The sequence below is a fragment of the Bombus flavifrons genome, chromosome 16 (genome assembly GCF_040668555.2).
Source record: "Bombus flavifrons isolate JBK064 chromosome 16, iyBomFlav1_principal, whole genome shotgun sequence".
NCBI lineage: Eukaryota > Metazoa > Arthropoda > Insecta > Hymenoptera > Apidae > Bombus > Bombus flavifrons.
Genome location: NC_138457.1, coordinates 3,500,148 through 3,522,144, shown reverse-complemented (window position 1 = coordinate 3,522,144; position 21,997 = coordinate 3,500,148). Strand labels below are relative to the sequence as shown.

Sequence of the window (21,997 nt, the reverse complement as noted above, 5' to 3'; positions counted from 1 at the left end):
AAACCTCGATAAACACTGGAAAAAGCTAACAACCGTGTCTGAATAGCGCAGGATAAACGTCGGATGATCGTGAATCCTGTGATTCGGAACAAATTAAGAAGGAATGTTGTCTCTGAGCTATAGATAAAAGAGATGCGGTCTCCGCAGTGCCGTAGAAAATCAATGGTGGGAAGGGAAAAGGGCGGGAAACGCGTATTTCCAGCCAGAGAAGCTCACGCCCCACCGAAAAAATTAGAATGTCAAGCATACCATGTTATTTACATCTGCGAAACTCGTTGTTCCCACGATTTTCACTCAGACCCAAACCTTAACAATTTTAAAAAAAATAACTTTGCCGTGTTCGGTAAAAAGGGCGTATCTGAAACTTTCGCCTAAAATGTAGCCGCTAGCGCAAAATGCCAGATAAACAGCACAAAAATCTATTAAATGAGAAAGTTCTGTATAATAATATAGTATAATATTTTATATTTCAAGCCATTCTTCTGGAAACCAAAACAGAAACACATTTGACCAGGCACGCCTACTTGGACTGAGAATAAAAATAAAGAGCCACTGTGCTTGTAAAGTCAGCAAAATAATTGCAAAAATATTCGCCACTTGGATCCTGCGCACTCTGTTGAGTGGTTTTTAGCGGTAGGAAAATTTGGCGACGACGAAGACTCAACAGAGAAGAGGGAATTATGGTCAGGGGCGATATTTTGTATCTTTTCAGTTGCTGTTTTCGCACCGGTAAAATTGAAAGGCGGCCACGTCCTCGTTAAATCTTAAAAAGCTCTTGAATACACCGGCGAAAGAGAAACGAAATAAAGAATTTGCCATTAAAATAATGCGACAGCACAGAGAGCTAATGTCATTATCCATTGGATCGACTGAAAATCCTCCTCGTTAACGCTCCACAACTTTTGTTTTCCACAGATTCGTTTTGCCGGATAATTATGAAAAATAACGACTGCGTTGTTACTTGCGTGTCGCGTTCATATTGTCACGCTCCTCCGTATCCGTTAGTTTCCTGCAATTTTTTTCATTCCTATTCCTAACTATTTTCATAACGACTTGGTTATCGTTTATCTGTTTTTCTCAACTGAATAACTTTGGCATTGAATCAATTCAAACGGAACTCGGCATTTGGGTTTAACACGAAACAAAATTTGGATACTTCACTGGATCCATCTTATATCTTCATTTGCTCGCATTTCTTTTCTATTTTTCTCCTTCTATTATTCTCCTTTTCTATTTTTCTATTTTATTTCCTCCCTTGCACGATATAGACAAATTACACGGCAATTTCCAGGTCACGTCCAGCCGAAACTTTGGCTGGCCCTACGTTGTTCTTTCACATCCTAATCTCTACAGTTCGAAAGTACTGTAGCACTTGCTCATGTTTAACGGTTTAATTTAACGACGAAAAAGTTTGAGGTGTTACTGGGTGTAGTGCATTAAATAATCACTCGGTGTTTAGGTCAACAACATATTTATTAACAAGAGTCTTCTTTCGATCGCATCGCGTATCGCTCTCGGTTTCGCTAGTCAATTTCGCTGCCCGGTTACAACTCGACTTTATCGCTACCTATTTCGAACCTAACTGTCGATCGGATTCGATTCTTTTCTGTTTGTCGCCCCTCAAATCCCCACTATCCACACGTTTGTTAGGCGTCCGCATCGTTGCCACGCACGTCTTCTCGGACATTCGGCGGAAGGACCGTTGGGATATTGATGGCTCATTAGGCACTTTGCTTCGGCATATTGATATACATTGTTGCCGAGTGCCGCCACAAGTTTACACGTATGTGCACGTTTCATAGACAATTTTTGTAAACGTATTTTAATTACTATACGATATCTCTAGTGCATCTCGAATATTTTTGCGTATGCATTCCGTGCATTTTTCTTATACAGTTTTGCGCATGAACGTGCGCAGTCTAAAAGCAAATGTCTAAATAACGAAGAAATTCCTTCTTCCGGATGGAATATTCGTGGAAAATTCATGTTGCCGTATTAAAGTGGATGTCCAATACGTAGCAGCGCTCCATAAACGATTCAACAGAGGCTACAAAAAGTATGGAAACACCATTGTATTTGTTACATCGTATTCAGGTGCAATTAGCTGCGTATGAAACGTTTCTTTGAAGCTTGAATTTGCCGCATTAATATCGCACGTTTAATCGTGTTCTATCGTTAAGTATCAATTAGATAAAATAAAAGGAAATTTATTACGAATCGGTACGTTCGATGTTTAAAGAGATTTAGAATAAATGTATGAAACTTCGTTATCGTGACAATCAGAATATCCACGTAATTTTCTTGCGTGAACATTTCCAACATTTGGAAAAAATGTCACGAGATATTCTGGAAAAATAAAATTAGCATTTAGGCGAAGGTTAAAGACGTTTCCATCTAAGCAACATTCTCGTGCGTAGATTATTTTAAGCAGATTTATAAATGTAATTTTTAGTTGAATCCTAACGTCGATTTGGATTCTATCACGTCGTACGAAAAGTTTCTTTTGTTCCATAAGGAAATGATATTTGTTCTTTCATATTATTTTATTGAATTACATATGATCCATTTTGTTCTGTTACTATAAAATGAAAACTTTTCGGACGATCTAATATCTTGATTAAATGTACGATATTTCGGACGAATTAATAAAAATTTTATTGTACAAAACGACATTTCATATGCACCGATCTGATAATGAGATCGAAGTATGGTAAATTCCGTATCATTTTGTAGTATTTTCACACGACTGGAAAATTCTGAAAACGAAAGAGAAATTACGAAAGCAAAGCATTTCCAGTCTGATAGAGATGCTTCATTGAGAAATAAAAGCAGGTGGAAATATTGTACTTTGTGCAGCTGCTGTATGTGTCGTCGGAATAATATTCGTTTTAATGGTGGTAATAACGTGACGCGTGTTTTCTCGCGTTTCAAACAGTTTTACAAAACATTGTCCCTCGAAATTCCCCGCAAAAAGAGATATGAAAAGCGTTAGATCCAACGTACGAGCTATAATTTTATTGGATCGTTATCGCAAGGATCGGTTCCCGATGACATTTTTTATTGTGGCGAGTTGAGCATAGACAATGCCACGTGTGATACAATAGCTGTCGAGAAATATCCAGCTGAACTTTAATATTGTAAAATATTATATCGAAAATGCAGCTTCGTCGAACAGTCAACCCCTCCACAACGCAGTTAATTCGTTTCGCGCACTGTCGAAGCCGAACGAAACTGTGTGATGGACACGTTCGTGCTATATGAGAGTTGTTCAACTTTATTAAGTCGCGCCATATTGAACTAATTTTAGTCGCCATTTTCCCACCCTGTGATTGTCGAAATTGTTTTTTCAAAGTATCATACGTTGAACGGTTGATTGTATTTAGTTGGAAAAAAATTTGGAAAAAAGAATTCATTTACGGACATTTGATCGATGATCGGTATTAATTTGGTGGAATAACGGCGCAAATGCAAATTTGCATATTTCTTACGAATTTTTCCAGTTGTTATTTCGTTTATTATACGCAGTCTTCGCCTATCGGCTCAGGACGAACTTTCGATTTTACATTTTCTTTTCTGTCGCATTTTTCTACTTAAACGCGTGATTCTTCGTAGGTGGTTTAATAACAACATATTGAATTTTAATTTATTTTTTCTTATGACCTTCGTATTCCAGCATATCGTAATTAGGCGTTTTTCCTTATCATTTTAAAAATCCTACGTATCATTAATCGCGCAATTTAAAATTCAAAGAATCTCGAATATGTTATCCTAGAGAATGAAGGATTTTGCAGAGGGGAAGGAAAGCTTTTAATACAGTTTTCGCGAGATTTTCACAAGAATGGATGTTCCATCGTTCTATTTGTACGCTTTAAGGTGGCGATGCTAGCAGGCTATTTACTTTGTCTCTTGACGCGTGATTTCTGATTCATAGCTTGATCTCCAGGGATTCCAGGTGATTCAAACTTTCGTAAAGGGAAATTCCTTCGAAAGCAATTTTCGTGAAATCCGTGACATTCCGCTCAGCATTGCCGAAAAACCTGTCGCGGCGAATTCTCGTAGAATAATAAGTAAGGTTCTTTCGTCTAATGCGAGCAACTCCCCGATCAAATTTTTAGTCACCATACAAAATCGTGTCAGTGTACAATTTTTATCGTAAATATGCAATTCATTTTTGTGTGACCTTACCAGACCCGGATTCAAAATTTCATTTCAAATTGTACGTTCGTTGTTATTTCTTTCGTTCGTCTAACTTTATGTAAATTCTTCTGTTATCTGATTAATCAATTTCTCAATTCTTCTTTTTGCTTCTTTTTTATCGAGGAAAATTCATCACCTGGCTTGTTTACCGCGACCGGTCGGCAAATTTACATCTTCTTCTAAAGTTCTTTGCCGGGGACCTTAGCTCTGAACTCCACAACATCCAACCATCTATTGTTGCATACATCTAAACGCGGCATGTGTTGGTTTCGTCGTAAGCGTTTGAATAGTCGGACAGAGTCCTTGTGAGGTGACGCATGAACACAGCCGAGTGTTGTCGGACACTCTCGAGAAATATTTCTCGAGAATATACTCGCTGCACGATGAGTTCTCTATAGCTAAACGAAATCTAAAGGCAGTATCATTTCGAGAGTCACAGAGTACAGATCGAAGCCTACGAGAAATGAAATACGACAAGGAGCGAACAAATCTCATAATATTCGCTACGTTAGTTTTGTATTTTCTTTTATCCCAAAATATTTGCACGCGTTCAGTGAGAAAGCGTTTATTGAAAAACATAGAAGATATAAGCGAGGAGTGTTGAGACGGACGAAATTCCAAGTCCGAAAACGAGCGAATCGAAAGCGAGAAATATTCAGACGGACGAAATTCTACGTCCGAAGATGAGCAAATTGAAAGTGAGGATGATCTGTTCGACCATCTCCTGTTTATATTACATGCAGAAATGAAAATATACGATTGATTATTTTATTATTTAAAAGTTATGTCGTGCGTTATTTCCTACAATAAATTGACAGTTTCTTTCGAAAAAAACATGTCTATTTAATGGTAAAAGTAGTTATATGTAAAGTGTTAGTGTTAAAATAATGTTCAGAGTGCAGTTTCCTCGTTGGATGATTTTATTTAACGATTTTACATATTGTTTATACAAAACATGAAATTAAAAGTATATATTAAAAGTATACAAAATATAGGTAAAATTAAAAACATTAAAGATGACTGAAGATAAATAAAACGACTTGAAGGTGAAATTAAAAATTCATAATGCATTTTAATATTTTTTTACAGTGTGGTATCGTTCGATTATAACCTTATTTAGTCATAACTGATAGTGTAACTTTTTAATTAATTTTAACACTACTAAATTGCTGTATTTTATTATATATTGTACTTTATAAAAGCAGAAAAGTGGCGCAATTAATTGGCAACAATTCCAGGTAGACAATACCTGATAGTAACAAGAAAAAAAAAAAGGGAAAACGCGTTGTTAAAGTCAAAAAGGGAGATCTCCCTATTCGGTTGGCTAAGTGTTAATATATCGCTAATTATTTACACCAGGTCACACATCGTCGATTTTGACGACTTTGACCACTTTGACCACTTTGACGAAACACATTTCAAAGTCATCGAAATCGGCGAAGTGTCTTCATAATTCCTTAAATAATTGCCACAGATTTAATCATTGTATTTATTAATATCAATTGATAACATTTCCAATGTTGAAATTGAATCTGCAACTTAATATTACGCATTTTCCATTAGTTATTAGTTTTACGACTAATAAAAATCAATACCTGTTTACTGAGAATTCAACATTTTTCCATATTTCCACATAAAAGATTCCATTTGAAACAACAAAATTAATTTTGAAATCTCCACCGGTATAACAAATACTCTATAAATATACAAAATACAAAAATACAAATAAATACAGCACAATGTGCGTGCGTATAAAAAATTTCTCTATACAACACCGTTATCAATATCAAGGACTCTCAACATTGTATTGAGACAATATTCGCATATTAGCACGTTGACTGCCGCGCCTGTTTTCAACAAAATCTCCTTCAGGCCACGAGTGGCGCTGTACCAAGCGTACTCTGCTAGACTTCCACCGATATTTTAAATAACTTAAAATCTCTGCCCTAATTCGTTACAATGTCGAACAGAAAAATGGAAAACTTATTTCTTAGTGAGTCAAATAGCAGTGAAAAAGAAAGCTTTTACGAGGCTTACAGAAATTCGGATAGCAGCGATGAGGAAGAAATCAGATTTCCTAGAAATAGAAATATAAATAGAATTATATCGTCTGATTCTGATTCGAATATTGATAAGTGCAATCGTAGTGATACTGAATGTAACGAAGATACTGTTGACGAGATTTTACAAGAATTGGTCATTGAGGAAGAAAGAAGAACTGATGATACCGAGGAAAGTACATTTCAATTTGGCGAATGGAATGAATTTAGTGGTCGGCAGAAATCATTTCCTTTTCCCGAGACAGACGGCCTTATTAGGCAATTACCTGGCGATGTTAATCCATATGATGTGTTCGAGCTGTTCGTTGATGACGAAATAATAAACTTACTTGTATCGGAAAATTGCAACAAGGAAGGACGTAAATATTAGAAGATATAGAGAATTGTTAGCTGGAAAATTATTAGGGTTGTCTGAAAATACAAAAAATCCTTGTCTTCGACGTCAGCATAATATCGCCGTTCGCAAAAATGATTCCGAAAGAAGCATTAGACGCGCGTGCAAACTATGTTATGCGGATAAAAGACGTCGAACGGACCGATCAAAGACACGGGAGAATTTAAAGAAACCAACAACTTATTGTCGAAATTGTCCCGACCAAACTCAGCTTTGTATAGAATGCTTCAAAGTTTTACATTCTAAATGATTTTCTTAATAAATCATTTTCGTATTACTTTTATAACAATTCATTAGTTTTATTATTTCCCGTGGAATATCTTTTCAAATACCTACGACGATCCTTCGCAAGTTGTCGAATAAGTGTCACCCAAATACGGCTGACACAGCACTGCCGGAACCTTTGTTGTCACCCGAATACGGGTGACGCGGCTGTCAAACGTGTTAGTCGGAGCAGAGACTCTCTTTCGCGTGACAACGTTGAAAACTCTAAGTCGACGGTAACATCGATCGTCTGAACGCTCCTTAAAAAATTGCAAGTACGCAAATTGCATAGGCCACCTTGTATAATCGTAACGCACACAGGTGCATGCGAGTTGAAATGAATAAAATGAAGACAAAATTTTGGTAAAATTCACGCGACAAGCTCGCGAGGGAACAAATTCAAATCAGTCGAAACGCTATTCGATGGAAATGACACGTGTCACAGACAAAACGCAAGTGATTGTTCAACGAATCGAAGGGAAGATATAAGAAATGAAGAGCGTGGGAAGCGGGGAGTGTCTTTCCGGGTGGATGTTCGTCGGTATTATCCTCAGGAGGTCGAATCAAAGTGATTGATGCGTCCTGGTCGACCTCGATGGTATGGATTTTTCCGTGTCCATTTTTGCTGCAAGGATCGTCCTTTTGCCCGCACGACAAACCAGATATCATTAAGTTCCTATTGATGTACGCTGGACCTTCCGAGGGATGTTAGAATTGTCAAATAAAAACTCGTCGAACGCGTATGTAAAATCGTAATACAAATCAGGTTTAGACGATTCTGTGAGCCATTAATTTGATAAAATGGTCATTAGCAGGAGAAATATAATCACTTACTACGAATACGGACACAACATAGAAGATACTATTGATTATGTGAAAAATTAGTTTTCCAATAATTTTTATTGTAAATCTGTAAAATTTGAAAATTCTATACAATAAGATGGTTGTTTATTACAGTTGTATTCTGCGACTACGAACAATTAAAAAAAGAAAAGAATACGCTTCGTCCGGTTTTATTTGAGATATCTTCGAGCAGAATATTCCAGATTATATTTTCCTCTGTTATGTTTTAATACGGCAACTTTTTTTATTTCTTTTATTCCCTCCACCTTTATTCCGACTTTCCCTGATTCTTTCATTTCCATTTCTCCATGCTGCTTCTTCTGTTATAGAACAGCCGTCGTTTTTCCCTTCCCCTATCGTTGCTTTTTTCGCCCTCTGATGTTCTACTGCTTGTTTATCCCGTTTCCAGTGGACACTGCAGAGAGACGAGCACGAGGAAAACAACGTTAGAAGTAGAAATGCGTGACGTCCCGCGCTAACATTTCCCTCTAACGACGATTTACGTTAACGTTTTTTTCGTCGTTCCATTAAAACTTGTCGCGCGTACTAGCGGCCAAAAAACCTTATTGGAACATATTACGAAAGTGTGTGGGGAATAAGAGAAACTTTGGAAAAAAATAAAAAAAAAAAAAAGAAAGGAAAAACGTGTAACAAATAAATGTAGCAACAAAGAAAATTTAATATCGTAATATATATCAGTATTTAATTTACTATCAAGCAAAGCTCTGACTGATAATTTTTTAACGCCTCCTGATCGGATCTAAGAATTTCACATTGTTCGGTAAAACGTTAGAAATAAAGAAATAAATTTCATGTTATTCGCACGACATGTTTTTCTTTCTTATATTCCTCTAAATATAAAAATAAATAGAAAAAATACATACGCATTTACCTGTGTTATATTTATATTTTAAATATATAAATATTATACAAATATGTGTAAAATATATGTAATATTTATACTTTAAAGAAAAAAATAGGAAATAGAAAATTCGCAGGATTTGAAAGCAATCGGTTCGTCCGTTAAAAACGTAAAAATTGATTAATCGTGAAAATAAGCAGAGCGATTTATTATGGACGAGAGTAGGAAACGTTTGCATATTCTGTTTCAACGCGAATTAAAAGTTGCTTCGTCGTGAATATCGAAACGAATATGGAAACGAGTTTAGCCTTTCGCGTGACCAGAGATGTTAATGGAAAGTTGAGTCCCCTCCTGATTTCTTCGTTCATCGGAGATGAGTGGCTTGGGCAAAAAGGAAGAAAACAATTATAGAGGAGAGGCACTTAGCTGCAAGCGGAGAAAATTAATGAAGGAAGCGGAGAAGCATTTTTCAATTTCTAGAGAGTAAAGGAAGGTACCATTCTACCTTAAGTACCTTATCCTGCCCAATGGAAACTCTACTTTCGCGTTATAATATTTAACCGCTCGTATATTCTTTCCGCTGATCTATTAGTTCGTGCTTCTTCTTACTGTTGCTCGCATTATCCACCAGACACCCGTTAAAGCGATGTAACTTTTTCAAAATCGCACCGAACAACCTGATATTTCTTGACAAGTTCAATTATTAGGTTAGAAATTAAGTGATTGCGGGTTTTGCCAATACCACCTAATGACAAGATCCGCAATCACTTAGTTGCCAACCCATATTACGATCGGTTTACCAAACGACGCGTAAAGAGAATTTTAAAAGATCTACAATCGATAAGAGTTACATTTTTATCTATCAGATTTGGCAATTAGATTTTTATCCGAGTTTGTAATGAAAATTGAGCGTCAGAATCGTACACACGCTGAGATTCATCGATTCACGAAACACGTAGATTCGTTGCAGTTACAGGCTGCGACGGTGGTGAAAAATTACGATCTTCGTCGTTTGAACTTCGCAGCTCGTAGCGACGTTTACCGATTTCGTATGTCGGATAGGATATTATTTTCTTTGGTATCGTTCCAGTCGATACATTTCGTGTTACTTGTTTGTTGCAGACGGATTACGATAGACACTTGGAGGAATTACTGGAACGTGTGCAGACGCTTTTGATCGGCATCTTAAGAAAGAAGTTGAAGAAGGAGAACTTGAACGAGGTGGCCCGTTACCATGCTCTCTTGGAAAATGTTCGACATTTATCTACAGGTAAATCTTCTTATCCATTCGTACAAATCTTTGCAATCGCCGATGCCTTTTAAATATAAAACGTGGCGGAAACGTTAGCTCTACAAATTTTCCTCACACTTTAACACTTTACCGACTGATAGCCGATTAATCGGTTTTTTGTCGCCGACGCTTATCGACCGATACCTTGTTAATCGGCTTTTTGTCGTCGACGCTTACCGACCGATAGCCTATTAATCGGCTTTTTGTCACGGATAATCTTTCTCATTATTTGAACAGTAATTTGTTATTTAGTGCTAAGGTACCTTGCTCAGTTGCGTCAGTTGCGTTGCTTTGTAAGCTCCCACAGTTTTATACCAATTTGAAAAACTTACTGTTCGCAATGAACGAAAAGAATGGTATTGGAGAGTCTAAACCGAAACAAAGCCAGCGCCAGGGAGAATCTGCGCCTGAGCTGCCGGTCGGACGTGCGTATGCTGTTGAACCGCTAGCAGTCAGTAAAGTGTTAACATACATTCATTCGACTAAAACAAATTTCATTCGGAGTAAAGATCGCAGATAATTTCTAACGATAAATCGTTTCGACTGGTTTGTCATTTTCGTCATAGAACACAGCGTAGTGACGAAAGTGGTGTAAAATTGTTGAAATTAACCGTTGGCAGCAATGGTCTCTATGTTCGCTGCGGATGAATTTTAATGGCGAGCGAATAATTTAGAATTTCTCTATTTGTTCCTGTTTAACTTCCTGCTTTCTTCCTGCTAATAAATTGCTCGCCTTTTAATTTATAATCAGTCGAAAATCTGCGAATAATATTAATCCGAAACTCGCTTCGCATCACCACCAAGTAAACTGATAAAGTGTAAATTTATTTCCTCGTTACTCGTGCTCTTGAGGAAAGCGAGGATTTAAGTTTCTGCTTAAGTTGGTAACTTTTAAACAGTAAACGTCTTTAAAACGTCGCGGCGCTCGCGGAATTAGTCTCATGAATCACTGTTTTCCTTTTACTTTCACCGTGATACTTCATTACGAGATTTTAGCTGTCCAGACTTACTTATCGAGATCTGACCTTTAATGAGTCGAGAGGCAAATTTACCAAGCATAGCTAGACCACATATCCATCGTTAATTCATTTCTAGAAACGAAACCACGTCGTTCCTGCCCTCCTTTCTTTTATTTTCTTTCTTTTTCTCTTTTTCTTTCTTTTTTTTGCCAAACTCCGTTCCAGCGAAATATTTTCGGTTTACGAATGTTTTGTTTGGATTCAGGGGATGAGGAAACAATGGAAACGACCATGTCGACGGAGACCAAGCAGTTTCTACGTAAAACGAAAGAATTATCGAAGCTGGTGTCAGCGATGAAAGAGCTCGAGGTTTCCTGCGAACAGGAATTACACGAGATCGAGAAAAAGCTGACCGATCTATCGATTGCTGTAGAGAAGGACAAATGCTTGAACGCTGGTGGAAAATTCGAGTGGGTTGACAGCGTGTTGGTGAAGGTAAGCAATTCTTTTCTTTTTTATTTTTCTCTGTTCACACACTGTCTTACGATGATATTTAGGCACCAAAGCACAGAAAACTATGTTAGATTCATATTCTACAGTCATATTCGCATTCTCTCTCTTTGTTTCTTTCATTTTGTATTTCAATAACGCGCATCGCGTAATTATCTTACGAGTTTCTATTGGGTTGGCAACTAAGTGATTGCGGATTTTGTCATTAGATGGCATTGACAAAATCACGTAGTTGCCAGCCAATAGTTTGTGGAGTACGTTTAATCGTGTTGGTGTATATAGTGATGAGACGAGTTGATGCTTAGTGTAGTCAATATATTTCAAACTATTTGCCGTTATAAACACAGTTGATCGTCGTTCGCTCGATGATGATCGCTCTAAGATTGCTCGACACTCACTAACTGACTACTGATTAACTAATTGATAACTGACTCCTCTAAAGACTGACTGTCTTAACTTCAATTCGAAATTCAACTTCGATCGACGGTTGCACGTAGCGGCGACATTGTTTTGCCCGGAGTTTATTTATCGCTACGTTTGGTACGTCAAGATGGTGTCAATGTCTCAAGGCAAAACAGCAATATGAGTCGCTCTCGATTCGCATCGTCCTCTGACTCATGTGCCCTTACAAGACAAAGAACGATGAGGAATTTTATTCCTTCGTTGTACCGAGGTTTCTGCCTATTTAACTAATTGTTTGTGCAATTACTTTCGTCCATTTACATCTTAGTTTACTATGATACAAACCTGTATGTGTTACTGTGTGTTTTCTGTGCATCAGTCATTGATATTATGTTTGTGTTCGTTTTTCTTTCGTTTCTTTATTCGTTCATGCAGAAAGTCTTCGACTTCGTACTTTCCTTTACAAAGTTTGTCAGTTTTCATTTGTTTTTCGATCGTTCTTGTTATTGTTTCCGCTCATTCCTTGCTTCTCAATGTGATTGGTCTCATTTTTATGTGTTTTGTATTCTCTGTCTCTACTTCTCTGGTGCTGCACAGCTGACATGCTACGTTCTCTTCCAATTTATATTTCATTCCTTGTCTTATCGCCGTTGTTCAACCTAGTTTGCCGGTTAATCTGTCCAATAATTCTTTTTATCGACAGTGGTATACATTAAGGTCAGCTAGTTTGTTGGTTCTATCGCTGTGGAATTCAAAATTCTTTCGTATGTCTCACTGTATGCAAAGTTTATTGCTTTGCTTTTGTCGTCTTATTGTAGTTTCTTGTGTATATTTCTAAACGACGCAATAGTACATAATGAGATATTTATTTTATTATTTTATATTTTATTTTTAATAACGTGTAGTATTCTTTGTTATTCTGGGCGATTTGTTTTTTAACCTCAAAAACTACCAACTAGCTATAAATTTACATATGTAAGTGGTTAAAGTTTTCATTTACATCGACCTAATTAAATTTACGTTTACTATATCGAGCACTTATGTTGCAGATAATTTATTTACAAAACATCTATTTACCAAGTTACACTTGTTGCATTCACTAAAAACATTATAAAATAATATCCATTTGTATTTGTTCTTATATTCTTTGGCTTTTCGCTTCTAATGATAGTTTCTTCGCTTTCTGTCTATTTTTAATACAAATTTTCTATTGTCATTTATAATCTTATCCGTTAAAAGAATGGAAAATTAAGATGAATGATTGGCTTCTATGAAATCTGTTATCAAAGCGTTGGGCTTCAAAGGAAACCGATAAGGGAATTCCATTTTCCATTGCAGTGTCTGCAAAATGGTACGTGGTTACTGCTCGACCAGGTGAATCTCTGCAGCCCAGCAATTTTGGACCGATTGAATGGCTTGCTAGAACCAAACGGCGCTCTAACGATCGGCGAGAAAGGCGTCGATGAAGGTGGAAATGTGTTTACCGTGCAAGCTCATGAGAACTTCAGGTTGTTCCTCGCTATGGATCCTCGTCACGGGGAAATATCCAGGTAAGTAATAACCCTTTTATTTCCGAACGAAAGGATTGTACCTAAGCGAGGAATACCGAACCAATTTGATGTAATTTGATAATTGTAATTTTGGGAAAAATATCCCCAAAAAAGGTAAAAATGATGTTTAGAAAATTCATAAAGGAACATATCACAAAATGTAGCGGTACATGGCCGTGAAGAAAGGTCCAGGGGTTAAGCGTATGTATTGGTCACCTGCCGTAAATCCTGGAACTTGGAAAAATGCGCAAGGGCCTTCCATAAAAGAAGGAATCGTTCCCCCACCCCGAAAGAAAACTTTCTCTTTCGGGGGCAACCTATATCAAGGGAAATGAGCAAAAGCTCGAGACTGTTAGTCACAGTCAATCAAAGTCAAATGTAGCGGCTCCTTCTCCTAAGGGAATGGTCAACTTAGCCTGTGTCGTACTACCGATTTTAATACAAGTATGGTGGACCCCAGCAGCGATAAATGGTTGCGTGTCATGTCTTCTATTTACTGATGTGGAACCGCCGTATGAATCACCACCTATGAGAGAAGGTCTGCTTCTCCCCTTAGAAATAAAGGAAGAATAAATTAATGCCAATTGTAGTTCAAAATTTGTTGAAAATCATAATGATAATACTTATTCAAAATCGATAGGAAAAGTGGAGAGATCAGTCTTCTTTTATAAACACAGTATTTGCAAATAAGAATAGTCATGGTCTGGTCATAGTTTGATGTAGAACACGTAGAGTATAAAGCATAAATACTGCATTCTCGATTATATGGAACACAATTTCTAATATTAAAATACAAAAATAAATGTATCAGCGCTCTACATAGATATGGAACTAAAAGCATCTAGGAAAAGCAGAGAAAATCATGATAAAATTTGTGCAAGGATTACTTCTTGTTTTTATGTTTATCTAGAACATTCCATGGAACATTTATTAGATACTTTAATCAAGGTACAACTAATGTGTTGCAGTTATCATCATATTTTAGATCCAATTATAACTACCTTTCTTTTTTTCAGTTACTTAGCAAACTATCAGATCTTTTAATACTTCACCAAATAAGAACTTAAATTAAAATTTAATTTCACTCTCGTTTATTGGAAAATAATAAAAAATATTCCCATTCACCCAGAATCTAGTATTATGTATATTCGTTACTTTTTTATTTATCGTTTGTGGAGAAAAATAAATGAAAATGTGGCTGTAAAAGATCAAACAACAGCTGCTGCAATTGCATCTCTGGGGCCATTGCCATCTACATTCTCATCAAGTATATTAGAAGATGTATTGCCAAAAGTGCCAAAGAGTCAACCAAATTCTACAAAAGCTCTATTGCAGCATAAATTTGATATAAAAAAACATTGTGAAATGTTTGCACAATATTGCAGAAAAAGCAATGGAAGTGTATACCAGGACGGAATTGCAACTCCCATTGATTCGTCCAGTAGAATTAATTCAAAAATGATACCAAAAAGGAAATGGTTAAAAACAATGGAAGACTAAAATTGAACAATGATGAATCAAAACCATCAATTATTGAGCTGTTTCCTTGGATCCTAGAGTTTAAAAAAATGTGCAGGTGTATACATACAGAAAAAAGTATGGCATCTTTAACAGAACTTATGCAATTTTATGTGAGAAATATAAGTGTCAGTGTAAATGAATGTTACACAAGGCCTCTAAGAGCAGCAAAATTAAAGGATTCTATTAGTGAGACTTTAATGTTGTTCTTATATATTTATCGTGAACTTTCTGAGGATCATGATAGGTTCAGTTATTTAAATAATATGTCCCACTTATTAGCGCTCTACAAAACTAAATAATAATGCCATGATGCGCAATAGGCGTCAGGATTACTTGCTTCAGAACAAGTGAGCTAGTACAACATGACTGAAATAACATTCTAACGTTATTATATAAACATTTATTGTTATCTGGCTACTGAAAATGTGTAATATTTACTTATTATTACTCATACAAATAATTTACTTAGCATCGATGATCACTAACGTAAACATTGTAATTCTTTATTGCACAGATAACAAATTGAGCGCGATGTTCGCACAGGCCCGCGAAAAATTGTACTCTCGCCCTGTCGATGCAAGATTATTTTGTGAAACATAAGGAGATATTCTGTTCTAAACAGTGTCATCTGAAACCTGTGACTACGACCTCAAGCAAATCTCCTGTATCGGATTTCTATCTTATGGCACTGGCGTATACACAGTCTCGGTATCAAGTATCGCGGAATATAACAAAAAGTTAAACCCATAAGCAATTTTTTCAATTGTGGAACATCTCACACAGGGTTTCTGCAGAGAAATTCAACCATTTATAACGTTTTACAAATTTATTTTGAGATAAAGTTGTCTCGCGATACGAATAGTAAGGCGCCGTCGCACACGCAACGATATATCGTCGTTGGCCCTTTTCGCAAGTGTTGCTAACAACGATATATCGTTGTTCGGCACTAGAAACGTTAAGTTCTGTCAAGGGTTGCCCCAAAAGTTCTTGTCGTTTTATCGTTGGACATTAGGTGTACGATATTTCATGTTCTCTGCAATATTATCGAATTATATACGTTTCACTCTGATTTATCGTTCCCTTCCATCGTTTCCAAAGCCTTGTGATGCTATTTTTCCGAAATTTCTCTGCTTTGCTCGGAAAATATTGATCAACCGGGATTTTATACCGTCCAATGAGTCGAGCCTTTGAGGAAATTTTCTTAATCAAACTAGTACGAACTTACTTAAATTCTAGCTATTTCGCGGCTATTTCTCTATTTCTCTATTTTAATTATTTAATTTGTACTTTACAATTTGTCCAGCTTAAGGTAAACTTGAGATAGCGATCGCCACAAAACTGTTGGAATTAGCAAAGACGCGTGGGCGTTCTTTTCCACCAACGCTAAGCACAGCGTATCTTCAGCCGTCTGAAACAAACTGTTGCAATTTGATTGGCATATTCTACCTCGTCCTTTGTGCTCTGCAAACTTTGCACCGCATCATTACCATTCGTTTCTTTCATTAAGGGGGTATTCTGGTCTAGAAATTTGAAAAAATCGAAAAATTTTTTTTTTCATATTTCCAAAGTTTAGACATTCAAGAATATGCCCTTAAAAGGATTTTTCAAAATTTCAATTATTTTATGTGTTACAGCCATTTTTGTGACGCGGCATCTGCTCCGGTCTGACCGGAACAAATGAATAGTAGACGGTAGACGTTGTCCGAGTAAACTCGTCTCAAAACTTTAAACGCGTTTTTCTCGAAACTACTTTTTTCGAGTTGGCGTGCACGATATCTCAAGTTCTAACGAACCGATTCATTTTAAATTTGGTCTGAATATTCCTTATATACTCCTCTATCGTCCGGACCACGCTCAGCTCAAAATCTTTAATATTACTATTTCTTAAACGTTCGGAATTGTCAAGAAAACGTGCGAAATAAGAAATTTTTTTTCAAACGGCCGTCATTTTGTGAAAAAATGTTGTATTGACTTTTCCAAGGTTCAGACGATAGCGGCATCCATACTAATTAAGAATCCGTTCGCATTTTTTATTTCGGATGACCAGAAGGGTTGATATCATGCACGCCACGACGCCCCATTTTTTTGCCAGCACCCACTTTGCCAGCTCGTAACTTTTTAAATATTGAGTTTTTTTTCAGTGAATTTTTTACGTAATCTCGAAATATCAATAAACAAATGCTAAAAAGAAGGATAGCAAAAATATTTGTTGTTTCGCTTGTACAGAGCTTCAAAAATCGCCCGAAATTCATCCCTCTAGACCAGAATACCCTCTTAACAAAATTTCCCCGTAATAAAAGTTTCGACTCGACAAATGAGATGGAAGATTCATTTTGAACGATATTTTCTGAGCAAACCGTAGTAATTTTGGAAAAGTAGATGTCTAACGATAGAAGGAGAAAAGCTTTTGCGACAACCCCACATAAAACCAATATAAAAGCATCTTTCTGCGCGTTGTTACAGAGCGATGAGAAACAGAGGCGTAGAAATCAGCGTGCCGACCCCTCAACACGTTGTACTAGCCAATCCCTTAGATGTGATGTCTTTGTTAAACAATTGTGGCATGGGAAACGTGAGGCATCAAAGGTTGCTGCTAAAAATTCACGAAAGCCTGTTCGATAAACAGTACAAGCTAAACGAAATGTTGCAAGTGGCATCGTTCACTGTCCAACAAATGTCGAAGGGATTTGCTTTCGAGCAGTCGTTGAGAAACTCGTATCGTGAACTTTGTGGCACGTTCGACGCAAAGTCGAAGCACGAAGCTTTGAGAAAAGTCGACGAGGTTTTGTCAGAGACTGCTAGAGACGAGGAACCTGGTCTGTGCTGTGAACTAAATCCAATGACCTTGAGAATGTGCGATCTCAGGAAGAACGCAAGACTGGCGATGATCAAGCAACAAGGATTCCTTTTGAAATTAACTTTAGAGAAACTGAGGTAAGGAAAGTCAACGAATGTGACTTATAGGCGACGAAGTAGCGTTACGAGGAGTAAAATAGTCGACGTCTTTCGTTATTTTTTTCACTCGTTGTAATACTGTATATGTGATATCTACGCTTGATAAATAAAACAAAGTGTAGATAAATGATAAATAAAATAATTTACATAAAGAAGCTCTTATATGTATATACACTATCGCTCGTAAGTGTCCAGACACTTTGATCCACTTGTCATAATTATGTGCGAATTTTATAAAACTATACTTATAACTAACGTTCTATGGAATCGATTGGATACAAATCTAAATTACATATTGAAATTTGCGACAGTTTATTTTAGTGTTTACTGTGTATACTGATATACTTGACTAATGCATTTGCTATTTGAATATCACTGGTTGTACTAACGTCTTCCTACCTATTATTTATTATGTATTAATATCTATACATAATATATAATATATAAAAACTAGTAATAATAAAATGAAATAAATATAATATACAATACTTGTATAAAACCTATATATTAGTATGCCTTGTAATTAAAATGCAATTTTATATTTAGTTCATAACAAATTAATTATAGTATGGACTGTCCAGTAAGGCTCACCTAACAGACATATACCTTAGACACAATGAGAGAAGAGAGAAAGTGAGTGTTTCGTCCAAGATCTGTTAGTATCAAATTAATTATAAATATTTATAATAAATATTTGTATATAAAATATTAACGTAATTAATATGAATCTCTTAGATAGAGAAATGGCCAAGTGACGAAATAGACAATTATAAACACCAGTTCTGCGATTACACGTGTATCGATTTTCAAAAATCAATTTAATCGGACTATAATATACGAAACTATGGCAATTACGTAGAACGAAATCGTTGCAGTTTTATTTCACCGTAGCTTTGTCATTAAACTAAATTTGAGTATTAAATAACTAAACCGGACCATTAAACTAAAAATAATTTTGTCATTAAAGTATCGACTTTCGAAAATCAATTTAATCTGGCTATAATGTACGAAACTATGGCAATTACGTAGAACGAAATCGTTGCAATTTTATTTGACTGTGGTTTTGCCATTAAAACGTGTACGTCTTCTAAGAAAAAGACACGAGTGTCTGCGAATACTCTTGAGCGATAGCGTATGTATAATTGTAAACGAGTTTCAATTTAACAAAAGAATATGAAAGATAGCTGGTATTATCATTCATTTTATCTTAGACAAAATCAAAAAGCGTGAAAATCAATATCGCAGACGTAGTATATATAACATTCCTTGCTTGCTCCATTTTCAGCGGCGATCCGCGGGAAATTGATTTCCAAGATTTTTTCCACCAACCTCCCATCACAGACACAATGGGATTCTTCGAACACATTTTACTCGATTTTTACGGACGGTCGTCTCTGGATGACCTGCAAATACGACGACTCTGGAGTTGGGATATTTTTTCGGAAAGTAAACATCATAAGTTGGCAAAGATAAATGAGCATCTTTGCAACCAAGTTGAAAATATGGGATTTTTATTCAGGAAGAAATCTGCTCTAGAAATCCCATTGAATCTCGTCGAACCTCCGACGTCCTCCAATAATTTGCTTATCGTGTTGTACTTTCGATTGATAACTTTGCATTGCCAAACGGAGAAACATACTGGGAAAAACGATTATATGATGTACTTGAGGGAATATTCGGCTATTGTTTGCTCAGGTAAAGCGAGATATTTATTAAAAACTTATTGGAATTGCTTTTTCCATATTGCAAAAGATTAACGTTATATTATTGTTTATGTGCGTATGTATACTATTTGTTGCTGTGAGACTCAAAGCCTGGTACGAGCTTTTTAACACATTACTTGTATACAAATGTATCGCAATTATATTTTGTGTATTCCAATGTAATTTTTGTAACTTGTATATCGAGTCTTACTTATTGCTATATTGCGATATATTTGTACTTTGAATTACCACAACTTTTAATTATGATATGTATGTGGAATATATATATATATATATATATATATATTGTGTGTGCATGTGTGTGTTTCTATTAGCAGTATAAATATAATATTGTAATATAGTATAGTACCTAATATTGCAGTATATCTCAGTATCGCAATATGTTTGCTAGTTTGTGGTTTCTTTGAAACTACTGATGTTGCAGCTAGATCTACTCTTCCAGACATAATGTCTTTAGCTTTAGACTTCCTTTTATGAAATTTGTCAGCTCTCATGCTTGTTTCTCGATGCTTCTTATCTTTGCTATTTCTGGCCATTCTCTATCTTGCAATATGCTTGGTCCAATTTCTTTATGACACACTTGCTTAATACGTGGTTTCTGTCTTTTGTTGCTTCTGTATCGCGTTCTCCGCATGGCAGATTTCCTTCTATTCTGTACCTTGTGCTTCTGTTATTGTTGTGTAGCTGCTAGTTTTCCTGACACTCTTGGCTGTGCCATTATCCACTTAGTTAGTCGATAAAGGCTTTCGGAATATTTCCATATTTCTAATATTTATTATATAATATGTATTGTAATATAACTTATCGCGATACCGTTACATTCGTTTGAAAGAAATTTACGCAATTTTTCCGGATATCTATAGTAGAATTTAGAAGAAGAATTATATTTATATTATATATATTACATATAAATATAACATAAATATACAAATTTAACATTTTGTATATAAAATATTATTATATTATAATATTATTTAATATTATATTATATTTATATTATAATAATAATGCAATAATATATATTATAATATAATATAATCATAATGTTATATATATTTAATATCATTATAATATTATTAATATAATATATATAATATAAATATATAAATATTATATTTTATATATAAAATTTCTTGTAAAGAGATACATTTAATTCCCTTCAATTCACTTATAAAAAAAATATATTTAAATCATCCTGTACATATAAGTTTCCGATAATCCATTTTATTAAATATTTCTTATCTCTTCATAGGAGGAATATCAACTATGTCGAAGAAGGAGCCACTAATACCGAAATTCGCAGAAATTTGTGAACATTCCAGAAAGATCATCGAAACGATACTTCAGAACGAAAACTTATCGTTAAACGACAAGGACTACGTAGAATTGCGAGATGGTTTAAAATGGTACCAAAGATTTCATGACATGGGAAAGATGATATTGATCAATAAATTACAAGGAACATCCTTCGATCCGTGTGAAATCTCCTCGTCAATGAAAGTCCATTATAAATGGCTGATGAAATTTATCAGGAAACTATTTACGCTGATCGATGCAAAATTATGTGATTCAAAAACGCAAAAAGACCTGTCAGACTTTTCGAAGAAATATCTAGACTCGTTGACCGACGTAGATAAATTTGAGAAAGTTCGGAAGAAAGTCCGGCGGGTTTTGTGCATTCCATCGCCTCATTTTTCCGAAAATTCGATGACTTTCCATGAAAAATTACGATGCATATCGAGAAAGCTCGAAATCACCGAAGAAGATTTGATCGATTCGTTGAAAACGAAATTAAAAATCGCCGCGATTGGATCCTCTGAAAATTTGGCTTTCAGAAAGAGATTCGCTGAAATTTGTGTCGAAAATTTCGGAAATAATCGAGAGAATGCAAATATAATTAGTGATATAGGAGAAATTGAAGAAATGACCAAAAATATTATAGAAGTTAAAGAAATCAACGAGAATGATGTTAGAAAGAATAAAAATTTCGTGGAAGCTAAAATATGGCCAATTTACGAATTTTTCTTTTTGTCTTTCGCGTATCGTTTCCAGAGGAAATTTTGCGACGAATTTGCGCAAGATATTGGAGAGGAAATACGCCGAAGGTTTGAAAAGAATTTGAACAAGAGCAATGAAATTTCTGAGAATCTTACGGACTTGGAAGAATCGAGAAATTTTGTTGAGACAGCTTGCGGAGGATTTGGGAGAATTTACGAGGAAAGCGTGTTTAGAAAATTCGAGCAAGTTCCAACGATACCGACGCGTTTGATCAGTTTGATGAAGGCTCTGAATGCTAATGAGATGCTAACTAAACGAAGGATCTCTTTGTTCCCTGAGTTGCTCTGCTCTGTCGAGGAATTTGCGGAAAGATCTTTCGCTGTTAAAAATTCGAATATTCTTTTACATTGGTATGATAACGAAGAAGATATAATGGAAGACGGTTTTAATATTTCCCAGGTATTTTT

At 35.7% G+C, this 21,997-nt stretch overlaps 1 protein-coding gene across 1 annotated transcript in view; it reads left to right on the top strand.

Moving 5' to 3' along the window:
* The window catches only part of LOC138187960 (midasin), a 133,727-nt gene that overhangs the window by 103,654 nt on the left and 8,076 nt on the right, over positions 1–21,997 (top strand). The window contains exons 16-21 of the mRNA XM_069129266.1: positions 9,743–9,890; positions 11,136–11,365; positions 13,121–13,332; positions 17,317–17,787; positions 19,094–19,503; positions 20,785–21,989. Coding sequence (XP_068985367.1) covers positions 9,743–9,890; positions 11,136–11,365; positions 13,121–13,332; positions 17,317–17,787; positions 19,094–19,503; positions 20,785–21,989 — 2,676 coding nt within the window. The remainder of the gene's footprint in view (positions 1–9,742; positions 9,891–11,135; positions 11,366–13,120; positions 13,333–17,316; positions 17,788–19,093; positions 19,504–20,784; positions 21,990–21,997) is intronic.